Raw genomic sequence first — 14224 nt, forward strand, 5'->3', positions numbered from 1 at the left:
TTCATTTAAGAGAATGATCAGTCCTTTAAAAATTGGGACATGTGCTTAGGTGGAAGAGAACATGAAATTATAAAGCCCAGAGCTCTTCTAGACATATGTTACAGAAGACTGGAAAACAATTTTTTATGGTTACATTGTGAGATCAGATCGGTCAGGAATGCTGACTTTGAACTTCTTCAGAAAAACAACAAACCTTCCAGTTCACTGCCTTTACTGCCCTTGCAAAACTGGATAATTGTCTCTGCAAATGGAAGCCATAAATTACTAATTTCACACTGTGAGAGAGGATTGAATATTGTAATTAGTCAAACAGTTGCATTCAAAGTTCAAGCAAGCCAAATACCAGCCACATATTTATATGTTCTTCTCCCTGGAGCATCTAGATCATTACCATTGCTTATTGACAAATATCAAAGCAGGCCCAGTCTCAGTTCTAACTGAAAGTGCCCTGAAACACAGGCTCTCTATGTTTAGATGAGTGCACGTCCTGGCAGGAAAGGGTCCTATCCTAGGCTGTGGCAATGAGAACAGTAAAACCTCATTGCAGGTTAGCCGTCCCTCCCACTTAAAACTTTGAGGGTGAGACTGAAACATCTCCTTACATTGTGTAGAAATGCTTTAAAGTTCATTTTTGCTTGAGGAGGTCCTTTAATTTCCTTTTACTGATGGAGGGTACCCATGGGACAGAATCTACTGAATTTGGCTCAGGTGCTGTCCCAGTAGGAAATATTGGGGATGTCCCCAGCTGCAAAGCAGAGTGCAAGCTTGTGGCTGTCATGTGTTTGCTAGGAGCTCTTTGGAGCACCACTTTTGAGCACCCACTTTGAGGATGCTCAGTGTCAGCAGCATCTGGAAACGCTTGTTTATTCAAGGTTTTTCTTTCTCCCTTCCAATCAGAAAGTCCGAGCTCAGAAAACAGATGGGATTGTTCTGCCAGTAATTGGTCCAGCTGCTGCAGAGAAAATAGAAGGAAAAGCATATTGCAGTAATAAAAATATAATAAAAGGAATCAAGCAGGATACACAAGAGTATATGAAGCATGCCTGCTTCTTCTGTTTGGTCCAAAGAAGACATGAAATATCTGGCAAATGAGATGTTGCCATAAAAAAGAGAAAAGCTTGAAGGACATTTTATTCCAACAGATGTAATTACCTAATGGGAAATCTGCAAACGGACTTCAATCTGTGGCCATTGCAATCTTGACCCTCTAACTCAAGCTTGTCAGGAAAAGTCAAGTCTCTTGACCATCATTTCTTTACTTTACCAGAGAGCTGGTCCAGAAAATAACCAGAGCAGTGACCATTTCCCAATAATTATGTAAGCTAACTGCCTGTCACCTTATTTTGGAAACAGGAGCAGAGTAGGATACACTTTTATAAATATTGTCACTTTTCCTAGGCAGTTGAGCTCAAACAGTGTAGCAAAGGAGTAAGAGAGTCAAAGATGTGAACTCTGTTATTGGAAATCCTCCTCTTGGCACTGAAAGGATTGTTCAGACATACCTCAGAGATAGCACTTTGAATGCTGGATACTGGGACAGACTTTAAACTCTCCCCAGAGCAGTGTCTTGCACAACATACCATAAGGATGCTCTCCCTGACCTGGAAAGCTCTGTCATTCAGCTGAAATTCCAGCTCTGCAACCTCCTGACGAACAGCTTGCCGTAAGAATTGAAGGTATCTGCCTTCTTCCCTGTAGGGACAGTAGCAAAAGCACACTCGAGTGAACAGTGAACACTCTCCTCTTCCTCAGTCCAGGTATAAGACCTGTTTCTCCCTTTGGTGCAGTCTTGTTTTCACCCATGATAGCAGGGTACCTTACAAAATAATAAATAACAGCCCTTTTCTGCTTGACTCTCATTTCTTTGATTATCCTAGTTGCAAGATTAAACACATTGTAGTTGCAGAGCCAGCTTGAGTCCAGACAGGTTTATCACTTCTGATTTATAACCAGCACAAAGACTGCATAAATGCCCTACTTTCAAGCAGTTCAGGGTTGGAAGTCCCTAATAACTTTTTGCGAACCTGAGGCTGCTTGGTAATCACTGTGGACTTGGGCTGAGCCCATGAAGAGCTATTTTGAGTTTGCCTGCATCGGTTGTGAGTGCTCAGTGCACAACTTAAAGGGAATGATTTGTCAGAAATCATTCCCATCTCCTTCTCTGATCCCAGCACTGACCTGGGACACTGAGCTCCAGCTGACTGAGATCCGTTCCTGCGTTCCTATTGCTATTAAAACATACTATTTCTATGCTAAAAATGTAGCCTACATCTATGGTGCAGTCTTCCCCTTCAAAATGCTCATGTTTAAGAGCCTTGAACGGTGTGGAGAGAATGTGGACTTTCCTCTGACAAAAATCACATCATACCTCTACTTGTGGATGCCCACAGATGTATATCACTGACTGTGACCACAGTGCTATGGTAACACAAGTGACCAGACATGTTGCATGTGCCCACGGACTCTTGCTGATGCTAATTTTGGGTTTAGATAAGTGTATTGGGCTGCCATTACCTTCCTTCATCTGTCATAGCACTGGAAAACAGTGCCTGCTGTTCAATCAGGTGCTGTTCAATCTCATCCAGCTTCTCCTGGAAGTGCTGGCAGGAATGCTTCATTGCTTCTATCTCATGGAGGGTGCACTACATAGAAAAGCAAGAAGACACCCCACTTTGAACATTTCCATGTCAAGTGCATTTGATGCTGACAGCCCGAACAGTATGAGTCCTCCTCTGACCTGCACAACAAGGACTCTGCAAGCAGCTGCTCTGACTGTCCAGATGGCACTTCAAGTGAGTTTGCCCTGGGTGCATCACTCACATCCCAATCACCACCTTTTCTCCTAAAGCGTGTAAGATTAAGTCCTGGCAGTACTTGAGCCAATGAGAATTTCATTTTTTGTCACTGAAGGGGAGAGGGACTTTGATTAAAGATCTGACACATTGTGCCAAATTCTGATATTATCACACTGTTATCAAGTATTACATTTGAGCAGGATGAGTTGCTATGGATTAATGATAGCTTAAATTACTGTCCACTGGAAGTTAGAAACTGTTTTTGAAAAGAGAAAGAAGGAGAGAGGGGGAAGAACTATGAGAAGGAAAAGCATCTTTCGTGATGGCCTCTGCTAAGCCTCACACTGATAGTTTTTCATCTATTACCCATTAGAAACCTAGAATTGGATTTATCTGACCAGGTACAGGGATTTACCATGACAAATGTACATGCAAGTACTGAACAGAGCAATTGTTCTGATCCTAAAGTAGACATCTGTAATAGGTCAGATGATCTATGCAACTACTCTTTGTTGAGAGAAAGTATGTAGTTTGAGAGATCATCTATGCTGATATAGCCATCTACAGCAGGAATATATCAAGGCAGGGGAGGTGAATGAGCAGGAATGGCACATGAAAAGTACAGGCAGATTTGCAATTTACTACTTTGTAGCACACGACTAATACAATGGCAGCCCTCTAGTGACATCAAAATAAACCCTGTAACCCACTGGAGTTTCTAGCCACATTAAAGCATTCTCTTTGACATTTCACGCCTTATCCAGGACAGTAATGAAGACAGCATCATCTAAATTGCTCTGGAGACAATACCATCTGCCTTCTGAAAACATGACCCTCTATTATGCTGAAACTACTCTAAGACTACAAGAAGGTGTTTGGTATGTTCCCATCTCAGCAAATTTTGTCTCTTGTAGGCCATGGGAAGACAGTGCAGAAACCTGCACTCCACTGCTGCCCACTCTAACTGACAGAGAACGAGAGACGCATTTGTGCAACGTAAAAATGCCCAGTCTGTTTAGAATCCTCCAATCTTGTCCTTTGATGATTTCTTTGTGTTTGTGTGCTTCAATGTGTCTCTCACTCCCTGGAACAGGAGGAGGCTCTCCCTGCTAGGGGATATGCTTCTGCTAGAGGGCAAAAGATGCTCCCTGTGCTTTTGAGAAACTGAATTCTCAATCTCTATTTCATGCAGGTGCTATGCCAGGCACATTCCTGATGTGCAGGACTCAGAGATAAACCGTTCCTTAGCAATAAATTAAGAAATTTAGCCCCAACAGCCATGGGATTACATCAGAAAGGGCTAATCAGAGGCTAATACTAATTTGATAGGACCAGTCCTGTGACTGCAGTGGAGGTGAGCTCTCCTGAGTATCTGCTCCAGTGCAGCACAACTGATAGTCTTAATGCTATGGGTCAGGGCGGCGATCACACTCCACTGAGGCAGTCAGACGTGTTACAAGCAACTTCAGGTTGAATGTTGACTGGTTGCCCATTTGGCCCCTAACCCAAACTTTGATTTTGAACCTCAGACAGTTTTATTTTTCCTAGACTGTGTGGAATACAACTGAGCAGTGCCCACATAGTAGTCATGATTTATTCTACCCACTGTCAGATCTGAGCAGAGTGAGGATTTAGCAGACATCAAAAAAGTGTGCTCAAATGAGCTTGAAGAGCTCCCGTCCTTCAAGAATAAGTCAATGGGCCACAGACAAATTTCTAGGTGGTTCCTCAAGGCTAAGAGAAATCTGGGAAGCACCACACAAAAGATCCAACAGGCACAATGTGGGTAGGTTTTGTGAAAGTCATGCCAGCCCTCATAGTAGAGGTACAGGCAGCTCCCCTGGCACTGGCTCTTTGAACATATCACAAAGCACAAGTTCACATAGTTTAATTCATAGCTCATGCTCAGCAAGGATGGAGGGGGAACAAACTGTTCCAGGACCACACTCATGCAAGACCTTATTTAAGGTAAGGTGCAGGCAAACAGGGTAAATGTATTGTCTGATAGTTGCTCTGTGGTTGTTACATTCCTTATGCATGCCCTTGCTAAATGGGACATAACCTGAGCAAGATTCTCTCAATAAAAGATGTAGAAACTACCTCACCTGTAACGCAAAGCACAAAGTAGGCATGAGTGTAGTCTCTGCAGAGTGACTAATAGTCTGTAAATTCACTCACTCCTTGTACAGTGACTTGGATGTGGATCCATATCCCTAAGAACTTGAATAATAGTATGGTCCAAAGATTTTTCCTCCCACATACCCTGTCCACAGACCAGAAAAGACAAATCACCATTAGCTCGTGTTAGAAGAGGGATAAAATCGTAGTGACTGAGTGAGCAAAGGCTTCCCAGTGCAGCATAAGGCACTGACTCACTGCCATCTCGTGGCAACCACACGGTAGCTGACAGAAGGCTTTGCAGAAAGATAAAACCCACCAGTTTCACTTTCTGGAACTTTGATCTAATAATTTTCTTCCCCAATTTGTACAACAGCTCAGGTTTCATTTCCTTACGAAGAGCAAACAGAAGAGGAAAAATGGAAATGCCGCAAGAAGTATGCTGCTCCTTCCACATTTCTCTCAGAATGCAAAAGCTGCTCCTGACTCCCTTCCTTACTGAACATTTCACAGCTTTTAGGAACTTTCAGTAACTCTGAACAAACACATAAAAACTTTGGACTTTTTACTGTCAGCATTTTTTATCACAAATATTAATCTTAGTGGGGCCTTAGGTTCAATGCAAGCTCCTTATTCTACAACTGTAAGATGGCTTGAGGCTCTGAAAACTCACAATTCGCTTTCATGTAGTGCAGCTTGGCTTATCTGAGTGTTCATAGCTAGTCTTTAATAAACCCTGAGTAACACAACCTAAGAACATTACACTTAAATCGTGTACCCTTGGCTATTCTATACTCCACTAAGTTACTCAGTTACTGTAGCTGATGTACATAAGTTGCTAAAAGAAGCTGTCCAACCAAACCAGAGGTAGCAGATCCATTTGCCATTTTTGCTCACAAGGAAGTCTCTTTTTCCTCATCCATTTTGTCAGTTACATTCCCAGGACATGTTTCACAAAAGAAGCAAGAATGGCAGAAAAGGAAAGGAAAAGGCAGATTGTACATTTAGCTCATAAGCAGTGTGCCCTTGGGGCCAAGAAGGCCAATGGAATTCTGGGCTGCATTAAGAAAAGCATCACCAGCAGGTCAAAGGAGATTCTCCTCCTCTACTCTTTCCTGGTAAGTCCTCATCTACAGTCCTGTGTCCAGTTCTGGGCTCCCAAGCTCAAGAGTAATAGAAAACTTCTGGAGAGAGTCCAGTGGAGGAATATCAAGATGCTGAGGGGACTGGAACATCTCTCCTATGAGAAAAGGCTGTGGGACCTGGGGCTGTTTAGCCTGGAGGAGAATGAGTAGAGACCTTATCAATACTTGAAGGGTGGATGTCAAGGGGATGGGGCCAGTCTGTTTGCTGTGGTGCCCAGTAACAAGGGGTAATGGGCACAAGCTGGAAGGAACACAGGAAGTTCCACTGGAAAAAGAGGAAAAACGTCTTTGCTGAGGGTGAGGGAGCCCTGGCACAGGCTGCCCAGGGACAGTGTGGAGTCTCCTTCTCTGGAGTTTCCCAAACCTGCCTGGATGTGTTCCTGTGTGACCTGATGGAGGGAACCTGCTTTATCAGGGGGGTTGGACTAGATGATCTCCCTTCCAACCCCAGGCATTCTGTGATTCTGTAATATGAAGAAATCTACTCACCGGTGCAGAGTTCCACTTGGCAGTGTCCTGGAGGAGCACCAGGGTTTTGAAGAGCTCTAGCTCACTGGTGGCACAGCTTGAACAGCAGCCCACAGAGCACTGGGGAGAGGCAGCTGTGGGGAAGGTCCATGGGCAGTAGCAGTGACAGCAGCAACCACCCTGCACACACCCAGTGCCAGAGGCTTCACTCCAGTAGCATGATCTGTGTTTGCCACAAAGCACGCTGTCAAGAGAGGCTGATTTTGTCAAGTGAGTATGGGGTAGACAAAGCAATGGCAGTTGCCTGGGTGTCCAGTCGTTAGTTTGGCTGGAAGCTTTAGTAGTCTGCTGCACACTGTCCGTCAAAGCCCCTGGGTCTGACTGTATGAGAGGACCACCCTCAGAACAGTGTGCTAACATGTCAGAGAAGTCCACAGGATCTTCCCTAGCAAGGCTATAACTGAGACAAGCATTTTGCCTCTCACCCTTTGGTATTGAAAGAAACTCCAGTCCTGAAGACATCTGAACAGTAACAGATTTTAAAGGAGCAGAAGCCATTTCACTGTTTTGGACAGTATCTTCCTGTTCTGATTTGTCTGCACCTAACATCTCCTCTATGCTACCAGTCTCTTGCTCTTTAGATGAACTTAATCCAGGCCCTTCAGCTAGGCAGGAGAGATGCTTCTGAGGTACTTGCATAGAACAGCTTGAAGCTGCACTGATCCCACTTTGTGGTGCTGAGCTCCACTGCAGAGTTTCTGGGAGCCCCTTTTTGGGAGAGCATCTTGTATATTTTGAATCACTGTGCATTTTGCAGAACTTCTGCCTTTTTGTAGCCTTGTTCACTGCAAATGGAGTACTGTCTTTGCTGACTACTTCCACACCCCACCACTGTCCTTTAAGATATCCTGTGCCAGCTCCATGGCCACTTTCATGACAGGCAACTCCAATGTCTTTTTCAATCCAGCAACTCTCACCTTCATCTTCACCTCTGATTTTGCTTTCACAGATGACTGCAGGGTTTATATCACTCAGTTCAGTGAAGGTTACATTTGTCTTTCTGTCTCCTCTACTAAAACATAAGTGACAATCAAATTTGGAGGAGCTAGGGTCCCCTTCATCCTGAGTATCACCCCGAAAACAAGGTCTATGCTCCTTTATGTACTTCTCTTTTTCCAGCCGCTTTCTTTCAGTTTTGTCCTCTTTCTTATCCATGTCACATAACATTTCTTGGACAAAATTCTGTGGCTCAGCATTACATGCTTGATATTTGCCATTTCCTGCAGTCAGCAGTGGATTAGTGTTTTCTCCCTGGTCACTGCATGTTTTCATTGATCTAGGCATTGCCAACACGGTCTCACAAGCTGTGATGAAGAACTTTGCAATACAATCATCTGACTTCTGTTGAAAATCCCAGTTTAACATAGGAAAACCTGTCCCATGTGACAGGGCTGTTTCTTGATTCTGGATATCGGAAATAAAATTAATCTCTCCTAACAAAGAAGCATTCTGAAGGGGAGAAAAAAAAAAGAGAGAAATTGGAACTCTGGGTTTGTTCTGCCAACCATTATTTTGCCCTGGGTACTCCCAGGACTTCTGGAGAGAGTCCAGCGCAGGGCCACCAAGATGATCAGGGGGCTGGAGCATCTTCTTTATGAGGAAAGACTGCAGGACCTGGAACCTGGTTTAATCTGGAGAAGAGGAGACTGAGGGGGTCTCATTAATATTTACAAATATCCAAATGGTGGGTGTCAGGAGGTTGGGGCATCTTTTTTTTCTATGATATCTAGCAACAGGACAAGGGGTAACGGGATGAAGCTGGAACATAAAAAGTTCTATTTAAACATAAGAAAAAAGCACTTCACTGTTGAGATGAGGGAGCCCTGGCACAGGCTGCCCAGGGAGGGTGTGGAGGCTCTTTCCTTGGAGGTCAAGACCCACCTGGACACATTCCTATGCAACCTGATCTAGGTGGACCTGCTTCTGCAGGGGGGTTGAACCAGATGATCTCCAAAGATCCCTTCCAACCCCTACCATTCTATGACTGTACGATTCTATGATATCTTATATATCTAATGAGACAAAGAATCAAAGATTCCTGTAGTATGTCACTTGTGCCAGGGTTACAGAGTTTTCACAGACCTACTGTTTACTATTGGTCATTTCTTACTTGCAAAATTCCAGCTTCTGGCAGTTCCTCCATGAATCCACTGCTGTCTGACTGGCAGCTGCTTGTTCTTGTCACCATCGCCTCTGCTGGTGAAAACAAAAGGATAAGAAAAAAATAGAAAGAAAGATAGAAAGCAGTACTAGGCCAAAATGAATCTAGAGCTATTCAGAGGCACTTTAAATGTGCATTTCTAGAAATATTCTTAATCTTGGCCAGAAATCTGCAATATTGCTACAACCAGCAAAAAAAAACCCAACAAAAACAAAATATGGTCAAGATAGCTACTGCTAGTGTTACAAAGCATTGACTTACTCACTGGTTTAATCCTCAACTGCAGAGTTCAGATTTATATATATTCACACAACATACACAGTGGAACCAACCGACAAAGCAGCCAACGTCTTGCTTTCCTCTGCTAAAAAATGTTGACTTCTGATTGCTAGAACTGACTTGGACCAAGTCTCCTTCATACCTACACAGTTTTGATGGCTTCAACAATGTGACTCCTGCAGGGAAAGAGGGCTGCCCTAGCCACTCCCTAGACCAATCTGTCTCTGCTTTGAGGCCCTGTGTATCATCTTTGTTGGATTTTTTTTTGTCTGAGGACAGGAAATCACAGTAATAAACAGAGGTGATGTAGGTTTGCATGGCAAAACATAAAAGCAAGAAGATATTATAGTTTTACTCTAAAGGAGGTTTCTAATCTAGTAGCCACATCATCTAGCTAGATAATTCTTACCTCAACTTTTGTGACTAAATAAAGTATACACCATTAATTAGCTGATTTCGCAAATAAAAGCTAATCTTCTTTAAAAGTATAAATGCTGAAAAGTAAACCTTCAGTTATCCTGTAAGTCCCAATTCCTCTCAACTTTTGGATAATTTGCACTTTCAGGTAACCTCCATCCTCAGATAATGCCCTAATTCTCAACCAGCTGGCACAAAAATAGAGGTAAAGTTGAGAGAACAGGCTGAGGTGCTCTGCTGGGGAAGGGAGGGAATGGAGTCTCAGGCAATTTCAAAACACTTCTTCTCTTGCTCCTTGCATACATAACCACTACTGAATCCTAGGGCTATTTATCTTCCAGTTATATCCATGAAAATATGGCAATTCATCTAGCAGTTCTGAGACCCGAGTTATTAATTCTCACTGATGTGAACTGGAAAATGCAAAAGAAAAAAAAAAGCCCACAAATTATGTTTTCACACATTAACAGGCTATGGGCTTTATCAAATGTATCTTGGGCACCAATTAATGAAAATCACACAATCTATTTGTAGGCAGCAACTGTAAAATCAAAACCAGATATCATTTTATGGTTTTCAAATGAATTACTTGCATTGCCAGTCCTGATACCATCAGCAGCACGGCAGTCCACCAGTCACTTTCCTATTTCAGATGAGAAATATGTGGTTCCCATCTCACACATTACAAAATCTGAAGCGATGTTGCTGAAAATTGCCTGTTTTGTGGGTGGTCTCAAAACTCATCCTTGCAGTTTCCCACAAACAACATCATGGTTCAGCTTCTCCCCCAGGGAGATTGCTCTACAGATTCTCTAAACTTTTTTTAAAGCTGTTTCAATTACCCTTTGCATCTTTGCCAGCTGTTGCTTCCAGTGTGTCAGTCTGGCCTATAGTTTTGTATACTTAAAAAAAAATGAAGAAAGAAAGGCTTAGGAAAAATTTAGAAAAGCTGAACTACTTCAGCTGCTGTAGTTGCAACCAATTGGAGACTCAAAATTATTTCAGTCTCAAATACTTAATTGTATCCTACTATCATAACAACTGGCCTTCAGGCTTTAAAGTTTGCAGAACTAGAAGACCACGTTATCTGCCTACTTGGTGTTTTGAGGGGCCCGTTTCCCTCCTGAGACATGTAGGATACCAAAGTAGCTGCCATGCTACTAGAGATTATGGGCAGCAAAAAACCCTGTAACTTTTACTGGAAGAGTAAGTGTAGTTAGAATTCATCCTCTGACCTGCTCAAAACCAGGTGGCTGTAGCCAGGTTTGACCCATTTATTAAGATAAATGGGATGCATCTGTTCCAACAGCAGTCAATTATGTTTGTGTATTGCAACAACAAAGCCTTCCCACCCACGTTTACATTCATACGCTAAAGAACCACCCAAAACATGTGACAGTGGACTTGGAGTTGATCTTTAGGCACAAGGTGAGACATTAAAGATTGGAATAAATGTTTGCAGGCCAAATTAGTGTCACTACGGCTTAGGCTACAGAAAGATCTTCATGTGTCTCCCCAGACTTGCTCTGGAAGGAGTGTTGTGTGCTCTGCTCCCATAGCTCTCATAGATACATGCAAGGTATGTAGATAAACCAAGGCACAAAGCACTCTGAAAAGCTATCTGAATACATATTTTTAAATGGTAATATAAGACCTAATGACCATTCTGAGCATAAATTCAGTTTGTACAAATTTTATGTTAGCAAAATAAAATCTTATAAAAGAAAGGTAGAGTAGGAGGAGAACTACATTAAGCACAGTTCACCTGTGTTTGTTACCATGATTTCCACCAATACACCAAGTATTCACCCTCATCTGAGTTAGGCATCTAATTTGTACCTACCTACATGTTAGATTTGTAATGAACTACTACTCCCAGAGCAAAAGCTTAAATTCCCCATATAGTCCGTGCAAAGCAATGTCTCTGAAGGTCTGAGCTGCAGTTCTTTTCCAACTACTTTCAGATGCCTAATTTAATCATTACATCCCACACTGACTTGCAAGAATCTACCCAGTATGCCAGGCCCTGATGAAGGTGGGCAGGTGAAGATAAGGGTTTTTTTGAAGACGAGATGTTCCTCTGACTCTTTAACAGTTTATGCAAAGCCAGTCAAAATTCCCTTGATTTTAGTGGAAGTCTGAATTTTAAAAAAAGACTTAATGAAAATGAATATAGGCCTCCAATTCGAGATGAGGCAAAAAAACATCTGTGAAGAGGTTGCCAAAGTGCTCCCCCAAGGACCTGAACCTGAACAACACATACCAAGCTCCCAGGAGGAATGTGGAGCAGGGATGTGTTGGGAAGACAAGTCACACTGCAGTCTGGGGTTGTGCCAAAAGTGTACTAAACATGATAGCCTTTTCAATTTGAGGCAGCTCACTGTCAACCTATGTAAATACAGTTTGATTTAATGTCTATATACCAGAGCCAAGTAACATTTGCATAATGGAGGGCTGCATTTACATACCAGGGAAATTCTAGTTTGGGTGGGGAGTGGGACAATCTATCACTTCTTTTCCTCTTGGTGTCCCAAATAGAAATTCAACGGGACTGCAAATGAGACCATGCCTTATGCCGTCCTGAGGAGAAGCAGAGTTTCCCTCTTTGTGGAATTTTCAGCAATGTTAGTAGCTTGCCAATGGTAACAGTCCAGTTTTTCTTGGCAAGCTCTAATATCCAGAGAGGATATCCATTGTCCAAGCTTCTACTAGGACTCTTTGAAGAGGTCCAAAGCAGGTCTTTGCTACATCTCCTAGGACAAATTCCTCTGTCAGATACCCGACAATGTCCAGACTGGATATTGGCAGTAGTTTGTCCCATAATGGACTAGCATATAAGACCCTTTCAGCAGCATCCAAGGTGACTTTTAGGGACACCGTTTCTTCACAGCAACAATTCCTGATGTTCAAATGAACTAAAACCTTTTAGCAACTGGAATATTGTCATTAGGAGGGATACAAGTTGGCCAAAAAGATGGGAAGGAAGGTCAGCAAAATTCACATAGTTTATTTGACATTTTTAAATACTCTCACCTTTTTCTTTCAACTAAGATGAAGCTTTTTCTTGCTTTTTTTTTTTTTTAACTGAAAGCAACCTAATTTTTTAATTTGAAGAATAGTACAAAGATGGGTTAAATCACCTGAACATTAAGCAAAGCATGGTTTTGTTTCAGGTCTACCCAAACTGCATTTTCCCCCGATCATTTGGCTCACCACGGAACCAAAATATCCATTATTCATGTAGCTCTACTCAGTTCTCCTAGTGTGTGGAGACACCCAAACCTGTAGAGATTCTGCAAATACATGCAGAGCATCACATCAAGGAAAGATAAAGTATGTTTGGAGAAGAAGTAGAGACGCAGACCAGTATTCAACTATGAACTAAAAATTACAACTCTGGGCCCTGTGCGGAGAATACATCTGTCTATGCTGGAAAGAGGAAAGCTGAGAATTGCCCCTGAAGATCTTGGTGAGGAAAACCTTGGCTCTTCGCCTTTCTGTGCTAATTGAACTGGGATGGTTTAGCTCCTGCATCCCATTTCTGTTCTGCCTGAATTTTAAATAAAAATAGGTTAGAGGAACTTAATAATCGGTTCCTGCTCCATTTTGTGTCTTATAAGAAAGCATACGCCTTCCAAATCTCAAAGGTCTCAGCTTTCCAGCCCTTTACTTGATCAATCCAATTTCATTAAGAGATTTTTTCCTCTCCCCTTATTTGCATGCAGGTACAGTGACTCCTATTTTCAGCAGGAAACTTTCTGAAACTATCAGACTCCTAGGTTCACCATTAATGAAAGAATATTCCCTAATTAGTAAAAAAAATAAGTGCTGGAGTACAGTTCTGTGTTCCTCTGAACACTTCACAGCTGGTTTTCTGTGAATTTGGCTGCAAACAACACAACCTCTTCCTAGTTTCCAGCCTGGAGAATACATGCAAACTGCAAAAGTTGTCCTGAGAGCTACTACACTGCTTGTAAATAATAGCACCTTTTTTTGCATGTCTTTTGAATCACATTAACATTGATGAACGTACTTCAATATTTGTTTTCTACATCATTTGAGTATGTGGGGAAGCGTAGGCACAAAAGCTGCAAGAGCATTTGTGCAAATTAGAACTTTAAATTCACAAATCAAAACCTCGACTGCTCACCTTGTCATAGGAAAAAGCAGAATGGCCCCCTGAAACCTGGCAATACTGCTCAAATCTGGGGTATTTTTGTAGCTGTTTTAATGTTGCTGGTCATTGATGGGAATAGTATTTCTAGAAAAGTGTGCTACATACACAGGACTAAATAATGCTTATAAGGCACAATTTAGTCAGAGATTTTGTAAAAGAAAAAAGAAGCCTGAAGGACTTAGAATAACACTTCCACTTCACTCTATAAACAAAGGCGTTTTGCAGTCTCTCTCACGCAAAACTCTGAAGGCATGAACGTAATTACAGCTTAAACACTGGGGCTAAACTCAGCAGTGAAACTAGATTCAGGCTTAACTCTATGCATAATATTCCCCCATCCAGAATTAAGTGCACACACAAATATTTCACCAATAGAACCTTAAGAAACACATCCATTCAATAGTAGTCAAATTCAGTAGTAGTCAAATGCAGTAAGCTTGGGGTCAATGAATATCACACCACATCCACAGAAGTACCAGAATCAAATAGATATTTTATTACATTTTGGATATTTTGTTTTTTGCTTCTGAAACACAAGCATCAGATACTAAAAGTGGTCTGTCCCCCAAAGCTGCTCAGCACTATGACTCTAGCAGCTTGTCAA

The 14224-nt window shown here is 42.1% G+C and overlaps 1 protein-coding gene across 1 annotated transcript in view; it reads right to left on the minus strand.

Annotated features, from left to right (window-relative positions):
- Positions 1-625: 625 nt before the first annotated feature.
- ITPRID1 (ITPR interacting domain containing 1) overlaps positions 626-14224 on the minus strand; it is a 50298-nt gene continuing 36699 nt past the window's right edge. Inside the window, exons 7-11 of the mRNA XM_061996883.1 lie at positions 8697-8782; positions 6548-8035; positions 2515-2642; positions 1581-1692; positions 626-952 (exon numbers count right to left, since the gene is read on the minus strand). Of these exons, the coding sequence (XP_061852867.1) occupies positions 626-952; positions 1581-1692; positions 2515-2642; positions 6548-8035; positions 8697-8782 (2141 nt within the window). The remainder of the gene's footprint in view (positions 953-1580; positions 1693-2514; positions 2643-6547; positions 8036-8696; positions 8783-14224) is intronic.

Source organism: Colius striatus, chromosome 5 (assembly GCF_028858725.1).
Source record: "Colius striatus isolate bColStr4 chromosome 5, bColStr4.1.hap1, whole genome shotgun sequence".
Taxonomy (NCBI): domain Eukaryota; kingdom Metazoa; phylum Chordata; class Aves; order Coliiformes; family Coliidae; genus Colius; species Colius striatus.